At 57.3% G+C, this 17,417-nt stretch overlaps 1 protein-coding gene across 1 annotated transcript in view; it reads left to right on the top strand.

The window, feature by feature from the left end:
• Nucleotides 1-11,470: 11,470 nt before the first annotated feature.
• The window catches only part of TRIM8 (tripartite motif containing 8), a 30,442-nt gene continuing 24,495 nt past the window's right edge, over nt 11,471-17,417 (top strand). The window contains exons 1-2 of the mRNA XM_074907638.1: nt 11,471-12,798; nt 13,089-13,746. Coding sequence (XP_074763739.1) covers nt 13,177-13,746 — 570 coding nt within the window. The 5' untranslated portion in view covers nt 11,471-12,798; nt 13,089-13,176. The remainder of the gene's footprint in view (nt 12,799-13,088; nt 13,747-17,417) is intronic.

Genomic DNA, 17,417 nt, shown 5'->3' on the forward strand with positions numbered 1-17,417 from the left:
TTGTCGGTGTCCTTCTCTGCAGGCGACGGTGGGATCACCTGCCTCCTGCTCGGCCCCACGGCTGCCTCAGCAGCCTCTTCTCCTCATCGGCCCCTTCTCCCACCGGCCCCAGGGGAAGGGGGTCTATTGCCCGCAGCTCCTGAGTCCAAGTGTGGGAGAGAAAGGGAGCTTTCTTTTCCCAAAAAACGTCAGCAAAACTGCCAGTCATGGGCTCTGCCAGGTGCAGGATCCTCCACGAGCATCCACTGGTGAAACCCCTCAAGCCAAGGCAGCTTGAGCTCCCTGACAGCCAGGGTTTTCCATGCCTTTTGGACAAGTTGGGATGGGGAGTGCTTGCATGTGGATCTCAGAACGCGGCTGGTTGGCCAAGGGATGGCAACCTCATCCGCCGGCACGGGAAGGAGGGAGCCGGGGTGAGTGCCGGGTCAGGTCCGCGCTCCCGTCCTCTGCCAAGTGCCTCTTGGCTTCAGCAGGATTTGTGGGGGTGTAGATGTGCGCGTGGAGACCGAATATGTCGGAGAAGAGACACAGCAAACACTTATGAAAAAATATTACTGAGCTAATGTTGCAATGATTTCCCAGTAACGCAGAACGATTTTGCAGTAATCTTTTTACACTCCTTGGTAATAAATTCCTATAAGGTCAGAGAAGAGAAGGGTGGAATATCTCGGGGAGGAGGGGAAGGGAGATCTCTGTGCACAGAGGAAGGGTGACAGGGAAGGGAGTGGATGTGTAGGGAGCTGAAATCCAGCTTTGGGCAGGTTTTTCACTTGCTCTTTGAGGGTGTTACCTCAGCCCTCCCTGCAGCAAAAGGGGAGCAATCAGCAGGAGTTCCTTCGAGGATTTGTTTTCTTTTAAAGTCTGGGGTGAAAACCATCCTTTCCCAAAGAACCTCCCCCTCAGCCATATCCAGACTCGAACTGTCCCAGCCCCAAGGCAAAGCAGCAGAGTCTCTGAGTGTCGCTGGTGTGGAGCAGCCTGTGCTGGATGTGCTGAAGGGAATATGGCTGTAGCTTGGCAGAGTTTCATTGTGTCACTTCAGGAAACCTTGCCTGTCAACCAGGATCCCTGGCGAGGTTATTTGCCCAGCGGGGGACAGGGGGGACAAGAGGCCGCCTGCAGCTGGTCCCTTGGCCCAAGACCGCCCATGCCCCTCGCCTTCCCAGGCCTCAAAGCATTTGCAAGCACTGGGCCACCCCACTGGGACATCCCAGCAAGGACGGCAGACCTGGGACTGGCTGGGGACCCTGCTGCTTATGCAGTTCTGGGAGCCCTCCCTGCCGACCCCCCTGCCACCGCTGCCCCTGGCACTTGGTTAATTTAGTTCATGAATTAAGTGGTCTGCCTTTGCCATCCCTGCAGCGGCTGGGCAATCCCCATTTTGCAACAGCACATTCCAGCTGGTCCCTTGTTTCAGCCCCAAATCCAGAGGGGATGGGGTGTTGGGGGGGACTGCGGCACAGCGGGGTGCCCCTTTCCCGCTGTCACCCTTCACCCTGAGCCCCACCTCTGGCGCGGCCATGCCCGGCCTGGGCAGCCTCACCACTCTGCCTCCACCCCAGCCAAAAGCACCTTCAGGCAGTGAATTTAATTAAGGTTTCTGAAAAGCAGTGTCTGGGAGCTCCTCCTGATCTGCGGCTCTGAACTTCGTTAGGAGTGGTTTGTTGCTAATAATGCTGGCAGCTTCTCTAATTAATAATGGAAGGACTGTGAGCAGAGCAGATGACAAGCCAGGAGAGGGAAGGGATTTGTTTGTTTATTTCTCTCCTCTCTTGGTTTGGGTTTTGGGTGGGTTTTTTTTGAGTGCAGAGGGAGGGCTAGGGCTCATTTTCCATCTGAAAAGTGAACAATGGGACCTGGGAACCTTGACAGGGAAGATGGTGCACCTGCCGGGCGGGAGGGCGAGATGGGGTGGGTGGGATGGGAGATGGGTGCCCATGGGGCGGGTCGAGGGGGCAGCCCCACGGCAAGGGGCTCCTGCTCCCACAGTGCTCCCTGTCTGTCCGGGACAGAGCCAATACGGCCACGGGTTGTGCTGGACTTGGGCACCCAGGGATGGTCCTGACACCCAAACCCCTTCCCATAGCGTCACCCCCACAGCATGTCCCTTGCCATGGCATGTCCCCCATTCCACCGCATGTCCCCCAGCCCATGGCAGGATGGTGCAGCCATGGGAGGGAGTGGTTCTCTGTGCCTTAGCCCACCTGGCCCACAAAGATGTGTCATGCAGCACCCAAAACATGGGCTTGTGGGGGATTGGCACACCAGGTCCCTTTGCATTTTTCTTTTCCCTCACTCTTTTGGCTCATTTTTCTCCTGCTTGCTGTTTTTTCCAGCTGGTGTTTGTGGCACAGCCAGCTGTGGCAGCACCTCGGTGCAGAGGAAAGACTTCCAGCACACCCCAGCACCCAGGACCTGCACATTAACACCCTATGCTCCCAGGGGCCCCGTGGCCAAACCGTAACTGGAGAAGAGCCCAAAGCAACTGGGCTGGGCCAGGTCCTGCTGTCTCCCCCTGAGATGGGACAAACACCCCTAGCCCCACAGCCAAGCCTTGAGGACAGCAGGCAGCTCACAAGCATCCTCGCTTGGCTGCAAGCCACAGCCTCACCATCAGGTGCAGGAAACCAGGGGTGGGAGAAGCACGGTAGGGAAGCCCCCCACATGCCCTAGCTCCCTGTCTAGGAGCCCACGGTGTGCCCAGAAGCTCCGGCTTCTCCAAATAGCTTTTGGAGCAACTGTTCCCACTGCTGGGCAGAGTTTGCATTGGAGAAAAAAATGGCCTTATCTTGCCCCAACACCTCTTTGCTCATGGTTATTGAAGCAGTTTATGAGACAGGCCACAGCAGCACGGCTGGCGTGGCCTTGGTGCAGGCTCTGCCCCCTTGGTTCCCCCACCGCTCGCCTGTGGCAGGGATGCGCTGGCTGCGGGTACATCTCAGGCAGCAGCCATTGTTGCTGCAACTTTCCAAAAAAGCATAGTTTGGGTTTGGTTTTGTTTTTCCAAGGGGAAAAGTATCTTTAATGCCCTTTCCCGTCATTCACATTTCCTCAGACTTCCAACACTCCAGCCACAAATAACCCGGTGGAGGGCAGCAAGTGAGGGTGCTCCGTACTGGAGATGCTCCTGCTGCCAATAATGGGGTACTGGCTCTGGAGGAGCCAGGAAGCAGGAAGCAAAGGGGAAAGCACAGTTAGATGTTAATAAACCTTCAGGAGTGTCCAAGGCCAAGGCAACCAGCTTCCCGCCTGGGCTGGGATCATCCCTGTCTGCTTAATGCACAAATCCTTTCTCTGGCTGCTGGAGCGAACACAAGGCTGCGGTACCTCGTACTCTCCGCTTGCTTTTTGAACAGGAAATTTATCCAAAGCATCCAGCAAAAGGGGAAAATTAAAGGCAAAAAGGGCTCAGAAGCAGGGGGGCTGGCTGGGCCATGAGGCGGGGAGCGTCCCCGGGGGCACGGGGTGGCGTGGCAGCCTGCCCGGCCCCGGTACAGGCAGCTGAACAATAACGCAAGGCGTCAGGAACATGCTTGGTGGTGGGAATCCCAGTCCTTGCCTTAAAAGGAGATTTTGGGGGACGCTTTTATTGGAAAATTGTTTTCTGATTATTCAGCTTATTGAGAGTTTTATTTCATTATTTGCAACATGACGTGAAGGGGGCTTTAGCTACGCATGAACAGCAATGGCCAAGGATGTTTCCATGGATTTCCAGGCCAGAAGAGCCCATTAAATCATCCTATTTGACCTCCTGTGTTCACAGACAGAAAATGTCGCCCAGTTCCTCTTGCACTCAGCTCAGTAACTTGTGGTTTTGATTCAAGTGAGTGGTCCAGGACGACGTCCTGTCTCAGCTCAGTGACTTCAAGAGAGGAAGAATCTGCCACCAGCTTCACTGGACTGTTTGTCCTGGTGGCATAAAAACCCTGCACCCCCAAGAGCAACACTCCATGGCTGACTTATTTCTGATGTGGCTGCATTCTGCTTGCTTTGAACCTTTTTCAGACGAAGTGGGATGTCCACATTGCCCCTCGGCCGGTGCCTTGCACACAGGTGTGCTTGCTGAGCTGCACAGATTAATATAGATAAATTGCGGGATCCCTCCCGGTCTGCTGTTAGCGAGCAACTCAAGAGTTAATAAACTTTGAACAGATGTGACCAACATGTCAAGACACGAGAAGTACGTGGTATGGATGTTTATAAGTACATCGACAGAAGGCATTCATAAAAGGTTATAAACCGTGGTAATAAGCAACCCATCAACTTGTTTGGACTCTAACACTTGATTAACCATTTATTAAAAGGTGCAGTAATCATTTATAAGCCATAAGTGGGACCAAATGTAAAGTACGGACTCTTTATGTTAATAGATGCCTCAAGAATTTCCTCTCCCTCCGTGCTGTGTTTTGGGTAGTTAAAGGCTAACCCTGGCCTCTGGGCGACCCAGCCCCTCCTTTGCTGCCTGCATGGGCCAGATTCACTCCGAGAGCCTCCATGGAGGGGGTGCGGGTGCCCCTACCCCAGGTTTGGCAATACCCTGGGGTTTTGCTCATGGGAAGCCCTAGGTTTATTTTGGTTGGCCTCTGGGTGAGCACTGCCAGCATCTGGACGTCCCTTCGGAGACCCTGGGAGGGATCTGCCCGGTGGGTTCGGGGCCACCCCGGTAGCAGGGAGGGACGGTCAGAGCGGCGGGTGCGGTGGGCAGCACAAGGTGGTGGGCAGCAAGGGAAGCCTGGCAGGCCCCCAGGGAGAAGAGGGCTGCCGGTGGCTGTGCAGACAGCTGGGAGAGGAGCTCGGGCACTTCTCCCAGGCTTTCCTGGCACAGCCCAGCACCAGGCCCGCTGCCCACTGGTCCCCATTGGACACCAAGGAAGGGCTGTCAAGTGCTGAGCTGAGCAAGGTGGATCAGGGACCAGGGATTTTAAAGGGGTTAAAACCACCTGCCTTGAGCCCCTGGTGTCCTGGTGTGCCCGGGAGAAGGAGCAGAGCACAAGGAGAGCTGAGAACCTGCTCCCTGCATTCCCCTGCATGAGAGTCATTCCAAGCCCTGGGCTGCTGACACCAGGATGGGACAGAAATGCCTCTGACGTGAAGGCAGCTTCATCCTTCTGTCAACAGGACCCTCCTTTTTTGTTTGCCATCACACTCCTCCTACCCTCAAACAGATCGTGTTTTCCTTCCTGGTGTCTTACCAAGACCTAAACCCATAATTGCTCCCATTACACAACCAGGAGTGACAGTTTATTAGCAATGCTTCCTGACCTAATTTACACCGATACCCTTGTGCCCTTCCCTTCGCTGTGGGCAAACAGACTTCTTGGCTTTTGGAGAGGAAGGAGAGCCCCAGCAGCGGGGAGTGCATGGGCTGCAGCTCAGGGGTGAGCCCCTCCACTTGCCCTGCCTCAGTTTCCCCGTGCTACACAGAGCTGGAGCTCAGCAGCACCAGTGGACTCGGGGGGATGGGGTTTGGGGTTTGCATGGGGCACAGCGGTAGCGGATGCTCTGACCTTCAAAGGAAACCTCAATAGCTGCCTGGCGGGGGGCTTTTTAGCATGCATGTGGCACTGGGTCATTTGGCTGTAGCTGGTTTTAATTGCAGGGAGCATGCAGAAAAGGAAGAGGCAAGCTGAGAAATTGCTCCAGCGTGAGGATTGCAAAGGTTACACCTTGGCTTGGGCGAGGACCATGGGGGCCTTCTGGTGGGAGGGCGGTTGAACAAAACCACAGACGGGAAGGGGAGGTGGTGGGATTGTACCCCACTCCCACCCTCAGTCTCCCATGGTCGGATCTGGGGCCACCAACTTCGTGTCCCCAAGCTCATCCCTGGGCTGGCAAGGCTGAGGAGCTCCATCTTTCCCCCGGAGAGAGGCCCAGCTGCGGTGCAGGAGGCTGTGCCAGAGCTTGATGCACTGGGGAAAGGACTGGTGCAAAGAGAGAAACAGGGCCACTGGTAGCCACAGGCTCAGGGCCAAGGAACGGTGCTTTCTGCCCAGACCTCGCAGGCAGAGAGGGGTGCATGTGTGGGACCCTGCGCCCGGGAGGCAGAGGGGCAGCAAAGCAAGAGCCCCGGGGCAGGAGGGCTTTCACAGCCACAAGGGAGGCTGTAAATCCCTGCCTCGCAGCTACAACAAAGACCAGGTGGGAAATGCCTCAAAAAGTGACTCTTCCACTGGTGGCACAGCCTGGGCTTAGGGCAGCACCAGCCTGGATGGGGCTGTGGGAGCAGCCAGAGGGATTTGTTCTCGGCATCAGCTTCTTCTGCCCCAACCTGTGGTGGGAGAGGCATCACACTAGAATCTGCCAGTGTTTGCTAGTGTCCCTTCCTGACCCCATTGAGACAAATGAGTTACTTTAACCCTGGCCAGTACATTTTTCAGGGTGCAGTGGTGAGGCTGCCCCAGAGCACAGCCAAGGAATAAGAAATGCCCGGAGAACTCCAGGGCTGGCAGCTCCCTCGAATGCTCACACCATCCACCGCCCGTTAAAGGCTGCCCGCTGGCAGCCTGGCTCCAGCAGCGCCTCTCCAACTGGCAGCAGAGGGTAAAATTAGACAGAGCTGCATTTTTTTCCCCTCTGCCGCCCAGCAAACTTTTACAGCTCTTCTGCCGGGTCCCATCCCGTCTCGGGGTAAGCAGCCACCCCAGCAGGGGGAAAAGCAGAGGAGCCCGTCTGGCCGCCAGTCTCCCTCGTGCTCAAAAAAAAAGAGAAAAAAAAGAAAATTGTGCTGTTTTTTTTGTTTGGTTGGGGTTTGGGGTTTTTTTTATATATATGGAGGTTTTGTGGCTTTGACGCAGTTTCCTGAAAATCCTGCCTCATCCTGCCAGGGGCTGAGTGAATGCACATCCCAGCCCTCGGCGGTGGGGGAGAGGAGGAGAAGCCAGGGAGGGAGAGAAGAAAGCCTCTGCCAAACTGGCCTGACCAGAATGTGACACAAGAGCAGGAAATGAGTCACGCCGGCAGGGCAGCTGCTCCCAGGCATTTGCATAGAAAGAAACCCCACCAGGCAGGGAACCACATCAGCCCTCGTCCCTGCTCCCCATGTTCCAGCCCCACAGCTGCTGGACCCACTGCCATGCTTGCTGGCACCCATTGACACCCCGAGGCTGGCTAAGGTGGCAAGCCCCGGAGCATCACCCTGGCCCTATGGCTGTCTGTGCAACCCTGGATTTGGCCATTCAACCTCAGATGGGGTTGTTGCACCCAGGATTTGCCCTGAGCCACAGCAGAGCTCCCCTCCACTGGCCCCCCCATGCAGACCCCCTTGGCCAGTCCTCACTGTCTGCTTTGCCCCATGCTTTAGGCTTGGGGAGGAAGGGAGCAAGCCCAGCATTTTTGCCCCAAAAGGAGTTCCAGCTGTGCATCCATTGCACAAGGGCAAAGCTCTCCTGAGGGTCCCGCAAGGGCATCACCATGCTTGCATCCAGCGCAGGGTTCCAGCTGCCAGGTTCTATGGTTCCAGTTGTTAAATGCCAGTGTTGGGTGGGGGTGTTGCTGGGGTGACCGGGGCAGCAAACTTGAGTTGTGTGCTGGTCTCTTTTGAGTAGTCGTAGGTGATCGGAGATTTCCCCGTGTGCATCTTCCCCCAGCAGGAACCCAGCTGTGAAGGTGCCAGAGCAGGTAGGTGACAGTGTGGGATGGACAAGTGTGGCACCGCAGGGGGGACGTGAGTGGGATGGCTGGGCACAAGCAGTGCAGGTCAGCAATGTGCCCTGGGCTGGGGCAGGGGATGACTGCCCGTGGGGACCTCTGTGTTGTGACTGTGCATGGGGTTGTTTCCCTCTTCCTCCACCCCAGCCAGGAATGGGGGATGGCCACAAGCAGACAGATTTAGTGCTGCAAACCAGGCTGCTGCCACCCTGCAAGTTCCTTAAATCCTTAAACCCAGTTTTAAAACTTCAGCGAAAGCCTTCAGCACATTAATCATATGGAGCAGGGTGGAGGGAGCTTTCACCACTGCACTAAGCCACCTCACTGGGCTTACGTGGAAGGGGGACAGAAGGGCAGCAATGGCTTCTCTGTGGCTGGTTAACTGAATTATAAATGATACAAGAAGCCCATCACTTTGTGCTACTTTTAGAGGGCTCAAGGCTTCCGAGGAAGGCATCCTGGGGACAGGGTAGTGGCAGACAGGGAAACTGTCACTTTAACAGCCAACCACTCTGTAAATCAGTTCGAACACCCTCCCTCTCCCATAAGCTCAGGAGGGTCCACAGCCCTAAATAGCAAACAGAGTTTTTGTACATCTGCGGGCTGGTTAAATGTCGCTCAAGTCTGCCTTGGGAAAGCAGAGGCAGGTCCTCAATGCCAGCAGCTAGGCACGACCCCGCTCGTCCCCTGTCCACAGTGACAGAGGCACCTTGGCTCCACGGACAAGCCAGTGCATCCCTGCTTCCCGGGGATGAGGTCCCTCTGTACCAGGCAATGTCACTTCCATGCTAGACCTTGGTCACAAGTCCCTGAGTGTCATGGATCTGCAGGGTGTGGGGCGATGCTCTGCCAGCCCTTTGTGGGTGGGTACCCGCAGCCCAGTTAGTGCTAACTGGGGCCCCAGCAACATTGCTGATACTTTACTAGGGACACTGGTGGGAGTGATGGTCTCTTGAGGGCAGGGCTAAGGGCTGCCAAAGAGAGACAACCAGCAAAGGGGAATGATGGGCCGTCTGCGTCTGGGAAAACCAAGGCTTGGGGAGTTGAGGGATGTGCACCAGGACTCAGATGAAAATTGCCTCTGTGGCCTCTCAGTGCTGTCTGGGGCACCCACACAGGGCCAGATCCTGATGGAGGGGAGCCCAAAGCACAGGCAGGCTTTCTGCAGCTCTCTCCTCCTGGTGTCCATCAGCCACTCAGCACTGACAGGAGGGTGTCTAGGAGCTGTGTGGGCAGGGGGTCCCTGCCTCCAGCCCCCCTGGGCAGCTCCTGCTGGCTGCAGAAGGGTTGCGATGACCAGCCTGGCTTTGGGGCTTCCCTTGCCAAGGGGGTTTCTCCAGGCTGGGCAGGGAGATGGCATCATTCAATGCAGGTGTGATGACAGCAGGGCCAGTGCTGGTCCTAGGGCAGCAGGATTCTTAGCTGAGAGCAGGATGAATCTTTCAGCTTGGCTCAGCTCCATCCCATGCACCTTCCACTCTTAAATCCTGCTAAATATTTACCAGCTGGCTTCCCCAGCTCACCCGCAGTGGAGGGCACAGGGAGGGGGGGGGCCCAAGCAGCCCCTGCAGGAGAGCCATGCGCTGCTCAGGGATGGGAATGGTGAGTGTTACTGGGGGCTGCCCAGTACGGCCTGTGTTTATAAAGAAGTGAGAGTCACAAATAGTTTTGCGCTGACTTTTCAAGGAGAGGTTTTCCTCTGCATGGGCTCGGCCAGCTGACGGTTGCTCTGACGCATCCCATGCTGCCCTGCCCAGCTCCTGCCAGTCCTGGCTGCTGGACAACTGGTAAAACCCCAGAGATGTACAGCCCATGGGCTTCAAGGCCTGGCAGAGGAATTACATGGCAAACTGCTCCCTTTGCAGGAATTGGTGCTCGAGCCCTGCGAACCATGGGCTGGGTGTGTGGGGATGGAGGGTGCAGCTGGGGGGTGATACAGGGTGAGCCCCAGCCCCAGGGTGGCCCAGCTCTGGACTTCCCCATGCAGGCAGGGACCAGTCGGCTGAACCCAGAAATAGGTTTTAGTGTGGCAAAGAGGCTGTGGGGGCCTCACTCAGAAATGAGGGCCAAGGAAGGCGTCCCGAGCCAGCCTGGGCACTGCACACCAGCTGCAGCCTCATCAGCATTGTGGGGTGTGTGACGCTGTTATTATTTGTTATTATTTGCCCTGGGGCAGCACTTTGGGACTGGGGTGTGCTGGATATAATGCAGGCAGCAGGTAGAGGTGTTCCCCAATGTCCCATCAAAGGATGAAGTGAGAGGGGAAAGGTGTAGGCAGAGGAATGGGATGGGGCATCTCAAATCCCAAACCAGCCCAAAGATAGCTGGTATCTATCACTCTGTCTCCTTATCAGGGTGTCTCTTGGCAGGACTCACCTGTGCACAGGGAGTTCCTGTCAAGGGAAGTGTGGAAGGACCCGGATCACCCCCACCCCGGGTGTGCTGTAGGATGCTCGCCCCTCTATCAGGCAGCCACCTGCCCTGGGTGGCCCATGGCACTGTGGCTATAGGGTGCTGTAGTAGATGTTAGTGGGTGGCATCTCTGGACAGTTTGGTCCATGGCTTTGAGGCTGTGATCTAGAATTCCTGCTAAATCCCTCCCAGAGGCAAATTGCTATTCAGTTGAATATGACCCAGGGGCAAGGTGGGAGCCAGATCCTGAAGCCACCACCTGAGCCTTTGCCCCTTATCATTCCACCACAAACCTGACTTTGCACCCCGAGTGGGTTTTTTTTGTCTAAATAACTGTTTTGAAGCCATTTGTGATCCCTTTGCCAGCGGGAAATGGATTTACACCAGCAATGTGCTTTATTCCCAGTGGCCCCACAATTTGGCAGGGGTTGGATATACAGCATCCCGCAAAAGAGCTGCGGAAACATTTGGTGGGAGAGCTGTTAACAGAGACGCCTCTGTGCCCCAGGCTCTGGCGGGAGCTGCTGGGGCTGCTGGTTTTGGAAGGACCCCTCTGGACAAACGGCTGCTGCTCTGCACGGGGAGGAAATGCACCTGAATGGTCCCGTGCAAAGTAACACCCCGTCCAGAGGGGGGCTGAGAGGGCGTAGGAGGCTCCAGAGGGCTCTTCTGGCACGCGGGGCCAGCTGTAGCCCAGGGGCGAGCTGGTTCCAGGGCAACAGACCCCTTTATATGGGCCGGCAGGCTGAGCAGCCCCGGGTCCCGGCCCCACAGGACTGCTGGTGGGCAGGCAGGGTGTCCCTCCCGCTGACGCGGTAGGCAGCAGGGACGCGCCAGCTGGGGACAGGCCTAGGCTCCTCGCAGGCTGGGCCACAGCCGCCGGGACCGACACCGCGCCGGCCAAGGGCCGCGCAGCGCCGAGCACCGCGGTGGGCCCCATCGCCAGCCGTGTCCCCTTTAAGGCGGCGCCGCCTCCGCGGTGGGCGGGGCGGTGGGCGGGTCCCGTGACGCGCGGGGGGCGGGCCGGGGGCGGGCCCGGTCCCGCCGCAGCGCAGCGCCGCGCAGCTCCGAGGCGGCAGCGGCAGCGCCCGGCGGGACTCAGCGGCTCCGGCGCCCCCGCTCCCCGCACCCACCCACCCCGACCGGCTCCCGAGCGGGGCGGCCCCTCGCCGCGCCGGGGCGGAGCGCGCCCGCCTTCCCCTCCCCTCTCCCCCGGTCGATATATCCCCTGCGGCCGCCGCCCCCATGGCCGCCCCGCCCGCCCCCCGCCGCCGCCCCGGCCCCCCGCGCCGGGGCTGAGCCCGGCCGCCTCCGAGGCGCCGCCCCCCCCCTTCCCCCCTCCCCGAGGAGATCCGCTGCGGGGATCCGCGCCCCCCTTCCTTCTCCCCCCCCCCCCCGCTTCTCCTCGTCCCCCCTCCCCGGGCCGTGGCCGCCTCCCCGGGGGCGGTGGGAGGAAGGCCGGGGCGTGGGGCTCCGGCGGGCGGGCGGTCGGCGCCCAGGGCGAGCCCAAGATGGCTGGAGGCGGCGGCCGCGGGGGCAGGCGCGGGGGGCTCTGCTGAGCGGCCCCGCCGGGACGGGACGGCTCGGCTCGGCTCCGGCTCGGCTGGCCCCGCAGCCGCAGCCCCTCCGCAGAGCCCCGCCGCGCGGGCGGGGGAGGCGGTGGGAGCGGTTTTGTTCCGGTGACTTTATTTAATTTTTTTTTAATACCTTTTTTATTTATTTTTAAAAATTTTTTAAATTTTATTTTTACTGCGCCTCCGGTCTCCGTTCTCTAGCAGGGCAGCTCAAAATGGCTGAGAGCTGACTCGGCTCTCCCGGAACCGCACGCTTCGGCCGGCTCCTCCCGGCTGCCCGCCGCCGCCTCGCCCCTTCCCGGTGGGGCCGGACCGGGGAAGGCTCTCCGGGGCGGCTGCGACACCCGTCCCTCTCCGGGACCCCCGACTCCATCGCTTTGTTGCTGTCGTGGGGGCTTCGTCCCCGCGGCCGGCCATGAGACCGGGCTAGGTCGGACACCCCCCCCAGCCCCCCCACTCCGGACGCCTTTTTCTCTCAGCCCCGGTGGGAAGTCAGAGCAGGTTGATTTGGGGGCCGCGGGGTTTAGATCCCCCCACGGCAAAGCCCATCCTCTCTCCCATCCCTCTCCAGGAGCCTTGGACGCGGCTGGGAGGGTTGCGCTGGGCTGGGGTTTGCTCTGAATGACCGAGCTCTCCCATTCAAGACCTCGCAATCTCGAAGCGGGCGAGAGGGGGTTTTTTTGTTGATTTTTTTTTTTTTTTTTTCCTGTCTTGTCTCTTTTTTTTTTTTTTTTTTTTTCCCCTCTTCCGTTTTTTTCTCTGCTGCTCCACCGGGTTAGAAGCAAATCTCGGGGGCCGCGGAGAGAATTCGTTTTTTTGCCATCGTCATCGTCGCTAGTATTATTATTATTATTTTTTTAATCTTTCTCCTTTTCCCATTTTGGATCTTAACCCTTTGATCTGTTTCCTTTAAAAGACTCTTGATTCCCAACTCCCATCAGGGGGAGAGGGAGGAGAAATACAGGGGATAAAAAATAAAACGCCGAGCGAGTCCGTGCTCTCAGCTGTTAGCCAGGTTGGTGGGGGACAAAAGTCCCTTTAAAATATTGAATGTCAATTGCAAACCTAAGAAAAGAAAAATCCGATCCGGAGTGCTAAATTTAGGAGCTTTATATGGAACTTGGACTCTGCTGCTGGATTTTGTATGGATTTTTTTCAGCCTTTGGTAAGTTTCGATTCACCTTCTGGGGTAAAAAGAAACAAATGGCTTTTAGGGGCGGTTAAGACTTCAGGGTGTAAATCCTACTCTATCATGTTGGGGGTTTTTTTAACCGTTTGTGTTGCTTTTTTAACGAAGTGACGAAGATGTCGCGTTTTCTGGATGGAAATTCCTAGAGTGCTGCTCTGTGGTTTTATTTTATCCCCGATTTAAAAATCTGCTGCGGTTTATTATTTATCGCGCGTGCTGCAGGGAGGGGGGAGCCCAACCGTTCACCCTCAGGTTTTCCGTTGCAGGGAGGACAGACCCTGGCGTCCGCCCCTAGACCACACTGAGCGACCGAAGCGGCTTGGGGGGAAAAGTCGCCAGAGGCTGCTGGCAGAGATGGCCGAGAATTGGAAGAACTGCTTCGAAGAGGAGCTCATCTGCCCCATTTGCCTGCACGTCTTCGTGGAGCCGGTCCAGCTGCCCTGCAAGCACAACTTCTGCCGGGGCTGCATCGGGGAGGCGTGGGCCAAGGAGTCGGGCTTGGTGCGGTGCCCGGAGTGCAACCAGGCCTACAACCAGAAGCCCAACCTGGAGAAGAACCTGAAGCTCACCAACATCGTGGAGAAGTTCAACTCCCTCAACCTGGAGAAGCCCCCCTCCGTCTTGCACTGTGTCTTTTGCCGCCGGGGCCCGCCACTGCCGGCCCAGAAGATCTGTTTGAGGTGCGAGGCCCCGTGTTGCCAGTCCCACGTCCAGACCCACCTCCAGCAACCCTCCACGGCCCGCGGCCATCTCCTGGTGGAGGCGGACGACGTGCGGGCCTGGAGCTGCCCCCAGCACAACGCCTACCGTCTGTACCACTGCGAGGCCGAGCAGGTGGCCGTCTGCCAGTTCTGCTGCTACTACAGCGGGGCCCACCAGGGACACTCGGTCTGCGACGTGGAGATCCGCCGCAATGAGATCAGGGTAAGTCAGACCTTCGTGGGGACGTGGGTTTGTCCAGCCCAAGGGGGCTGCCGCTCTCCCTGGCCGCCCTCTTTCCCTGCCGTGTTTGTTCTCCAGAGGCCTGTGTTTGTGTAGGGCCTACACAAAACACACCCCGGTGCTGCTCCTCCTCCGCCCGGTCCCCCCGCGGCGGACATGTTAGGTGGCCTCCCAGCCGAGCTGTGACAGAGTCCGTGGGTGCCGGGAGGGCTCCCTAGGGAAGGGGGCCCGTGCTGGGAAGCCTTCAGAGCCGTTCAGCCGTCAGACCTGTGGCTGCTCGGAACCGTGCTGCGTGCAGAAGAGTCGAGGTCCTGGGCCAGGGGGCTTTGGAGGGGTCGTCTCCCTGGTTCCTGCTGGGGTATGCAGCCATTTGGAGGAAGGCAGAGGAGCTGCCCACATCCGAGGTCGAGTTGCCCTGAAATTGGGCTCCCCAGGGGGGACAAAGCGGCCACAGACGTGGACCCCGTCCATTGTAAGGCCTGTGAATGTCAAAGTGCTGGCTCTTCCCACCGTCTCCCGCCGGGGCCGGCGGCCGCCATCCCCTTCCCCCTGCGCTCCGAGAAGCTTCATGTTGGGAGACCCGTGTCTTCTCGCTGGCGGGGATTCAGGCTTGGGGTTTAGCCAAATAATGGGGGTTTTTCTTAGGGGGCACAGGGCTGCCCCCCACCTCCGCTTACCCCCCAAAGCAGCGTGGGGCGTAGCACTGGATTCGAGGGAAAGGAAGTCTGTATTTTGCTCGTGGTCAGGCCATCTGGCAGGAGCTTTCACCCCTGGCTCCCCACCCTGAAGTTCGTGGCGGGCATTTAACAGCCTTGCGGGCAGCCCTGCCAGCAGCCCCGCCGTGACCCCTCCACCACCTTACCCCCCTGCCAAAGCTGCCCCTCCGCTCCCCCTCTGACCCTTCGAAAGAGGCCCGGTGCTTGTCCACCGAATAAATATTTAACAATGAATTGAATGGTGATTACTGTAAAATGGGGATGATTTCCTGTGTATTTTAATGTTGCCAAAATGAGTCACCATGTAGCAATAAAAAAAAAAGTCATAAATAAAAATTGCAGTATAATTACTTTCCAATTGGATGGCCAGGCCTGAGAGGGGGGGGGGCAGCTCTGTGCAGAGGAGCCAGCCTGAGCTCACAGGAAGGTTATTTTCCTCTCCAGGTTTTTTTGGGGAAAACCAGAGACCTCCACGGAGGTGCCAGCAGCTCCACCACATGCTGGAAGGGGAAAGACCGAGCCAGGCTTTTGGAGAAGCGCTTTTCTGCTTCTATTTATAGGGAGTCATTTTGGTCGCCCTCTGCCAGGGTGGGGAGCCACCCCGGGAGGACTGCGCAGGGCTGGGACGGGGCTTGTGTGTGCATTTCCTGGGAGCCTTAGCCAGGGACCAAAACTATTTTTCCAGGTCCTTTTCCAGGACACTTTGATCTCATCTATTCCCGCTCTTGCTGCATGGGGTTTTTTTGTTGTTGCTGCCGTTGTTATGGCTGGATGTTCACTGCTCCTTGCGGATGCACGCTGCTAATGACCTGGCAGAAACCTGCCACTGGCTAGGCTGGATTTTGGCCCTGGCTTGAAATTTTAGGATATGTGGCCAGATACTGAAGGTGTTAGACAGCTGTATCGTAGAGACGCAGAATTATTTTGCGACCTTGGCCAAATCCCTCGGTACCTCCATCACCGCGTTATCTTAATTTCCTTTCTCTGCGATGATAAGCTTGTCTCTTCCCGCTAGGCGTGTGGCTCGGTTGGGTGCTCGTCGAGTCTGGGGCAATGGAGGACAGCCCAAAGCTGGGGGACAGTGTACCCAAGGGATCCTCCCCCACCCCGTAGTTGAAGCAGTTCCTCCGTGAAATGGATGGAGTAGGGAAGAGTCCCTGGGAAAAACGCCCGGCAGGTTGCCGGCTCTTGCTGCGTGGCCTTGGCCAGGTCTCTGGCTGAGAGCTGCCCCTCGCCAGCCGGTAAGGAAGGCGGCTGTGTCAGCTCTTGAATTAGGGTGCGTGCGCTCAGCCGGTGACGGCTTCCCGCCTGCGGGAGCCAGGCCCGGGATTCCTGGCTGCTTGCTCACCCCGCGGCGGTGAGCCACATTTGGAGCATCCTGGGGAAGGAGGGCTGGGGCTGGGGGGGGCGGATGAGTAACGCTGGGCTTGGGAGGTCTGGGGGAGGCCCCGTTGTGAGAGGTTTGTTCCATGCGTGGCTTGTGTTCGGGAAGCTGTTAATTGAGAAATGAGTCAAAGTTTGGGGGCCCAGAGCCCTGTCCTTGGTGTGGGGGACTTGGGGGGTTGCGACGTTGATCCGGTGTGGTGGGAGTGGCCCCAAGAACCCAGAGGAGGGACAGGAGCCTGCAAACACCCTCCCCATAAACCCACCTTTTTTAGCATTTATTACTCTGGTTCTGCTGGCGGCCAACCTTGGAGGGCATCTTGCCCCAGTTACAGTTGGATTTGAAGGGGAAAAGGGGCTCAAAACTCCTTGGGGACAGCACCAGTGCTTTCTCAGCCAGCAACTGGGGCAAAAAAGCTTGTGCTGGGCAAAAGAGGGCGGAGGTAGGTGTCTGCTGAAGGAAAGGGGGTATCTGTGGAGGTGCGTGCTTGGTGGGTTTGGAGGAAGGGGACCACTCAGTGTTAGGTGCTACACAAACCCGCAGAGCCCTGGCTCAGAATTGGTTGAACTCCACGGTGCAACTGTAATACAAACAGTAAATAAAATATGTGGTTAATCTTTCTTTCGTGGGCGTATAAAGCGCTTACCTCCCCTTCCCCCCTGTGAGATGTTTTCTCCTTTGTTTCCTGTTTTTGTAGCGCTTAGAGGAGAGGGGAAAAAAAAAAACAACAACCCACCCTCCTTTTTTTTTTTTTTTGCTTCTTGTCATTTTGTTTGTGTCAAAGTCTCAAAATGAAACATTTTTTTCTTCCATCTTTGCCTTTGCTGCCCCAGCCACGTGCCTTCCACCTGCATGGGGCAACCTGCCGTCTCCTCAGCATGGAGGAGCCTGTTTCCAGGGTTGAAAAAGAAAGTTGCTTCAGTGTGAGGTTGATGTGTTGCTTTTTTTTTTTTTTTAATCTAAGAAGGGAACAAATACAGGTCAGATGGCAGCAGTCGAAGAAAGGGACTCACTTGTGGGGTATTACCGTATTTTCCCCATCTTTATGTGGGACACAGTTGATTGAGGCCAGCCAGGTACATCAGGGCTTGCTTGGGGGTGCCCCAGCTGCCTGTCCTCAGCTGGAGGTGCCACCAGTGGAAAAGGGCTTGGGTAGAGGCTCTGCTCCTGCTTCTGTTTTGTTTCAGGGATTGGAGATAGATTTCCCTCTGACCTAGCTTGCAGTGCATTTTTGGGAAATGGGAAGAAAATTCCTTCACATTCTGACGGTATCTGGTGGTTTTGAACATTAAGAGGGAGAAAGTGTGTTGTGGTACGGAGACCTGTGGGAAAACACTGGGGATCCTCCTGCAGGCGTGTAGGAGCAGCACCCAACGCTAGCCATGGAGCAGTGCCCATTTGGCAAATCCAGGGGGACAGGGACTGGGCTGCTAAGTCCGTCTGTTCCTTGGTGGGTTTGAGCTTGCTTTTTTGGCAGCGTCCCAGATAAGGCCAGCTCAGGTGCTTGCTGAAGTACAGGAAAAAGGAGAGGTGAGCACTTGGTAGGAGCACAG

Source organism: Athene noctua, chromosome 5 (assembly GCF_965140245.1).
Source record: "Athene noctua chromosome 5, bAthNoc1.hap1.1, whole genome shotgun sequence".
Lineage (NCBI taxonomy): Eukaryota > Metazoa > Chordata > Aves > Strigiformes > Strigidae > Athene > Athene noctua.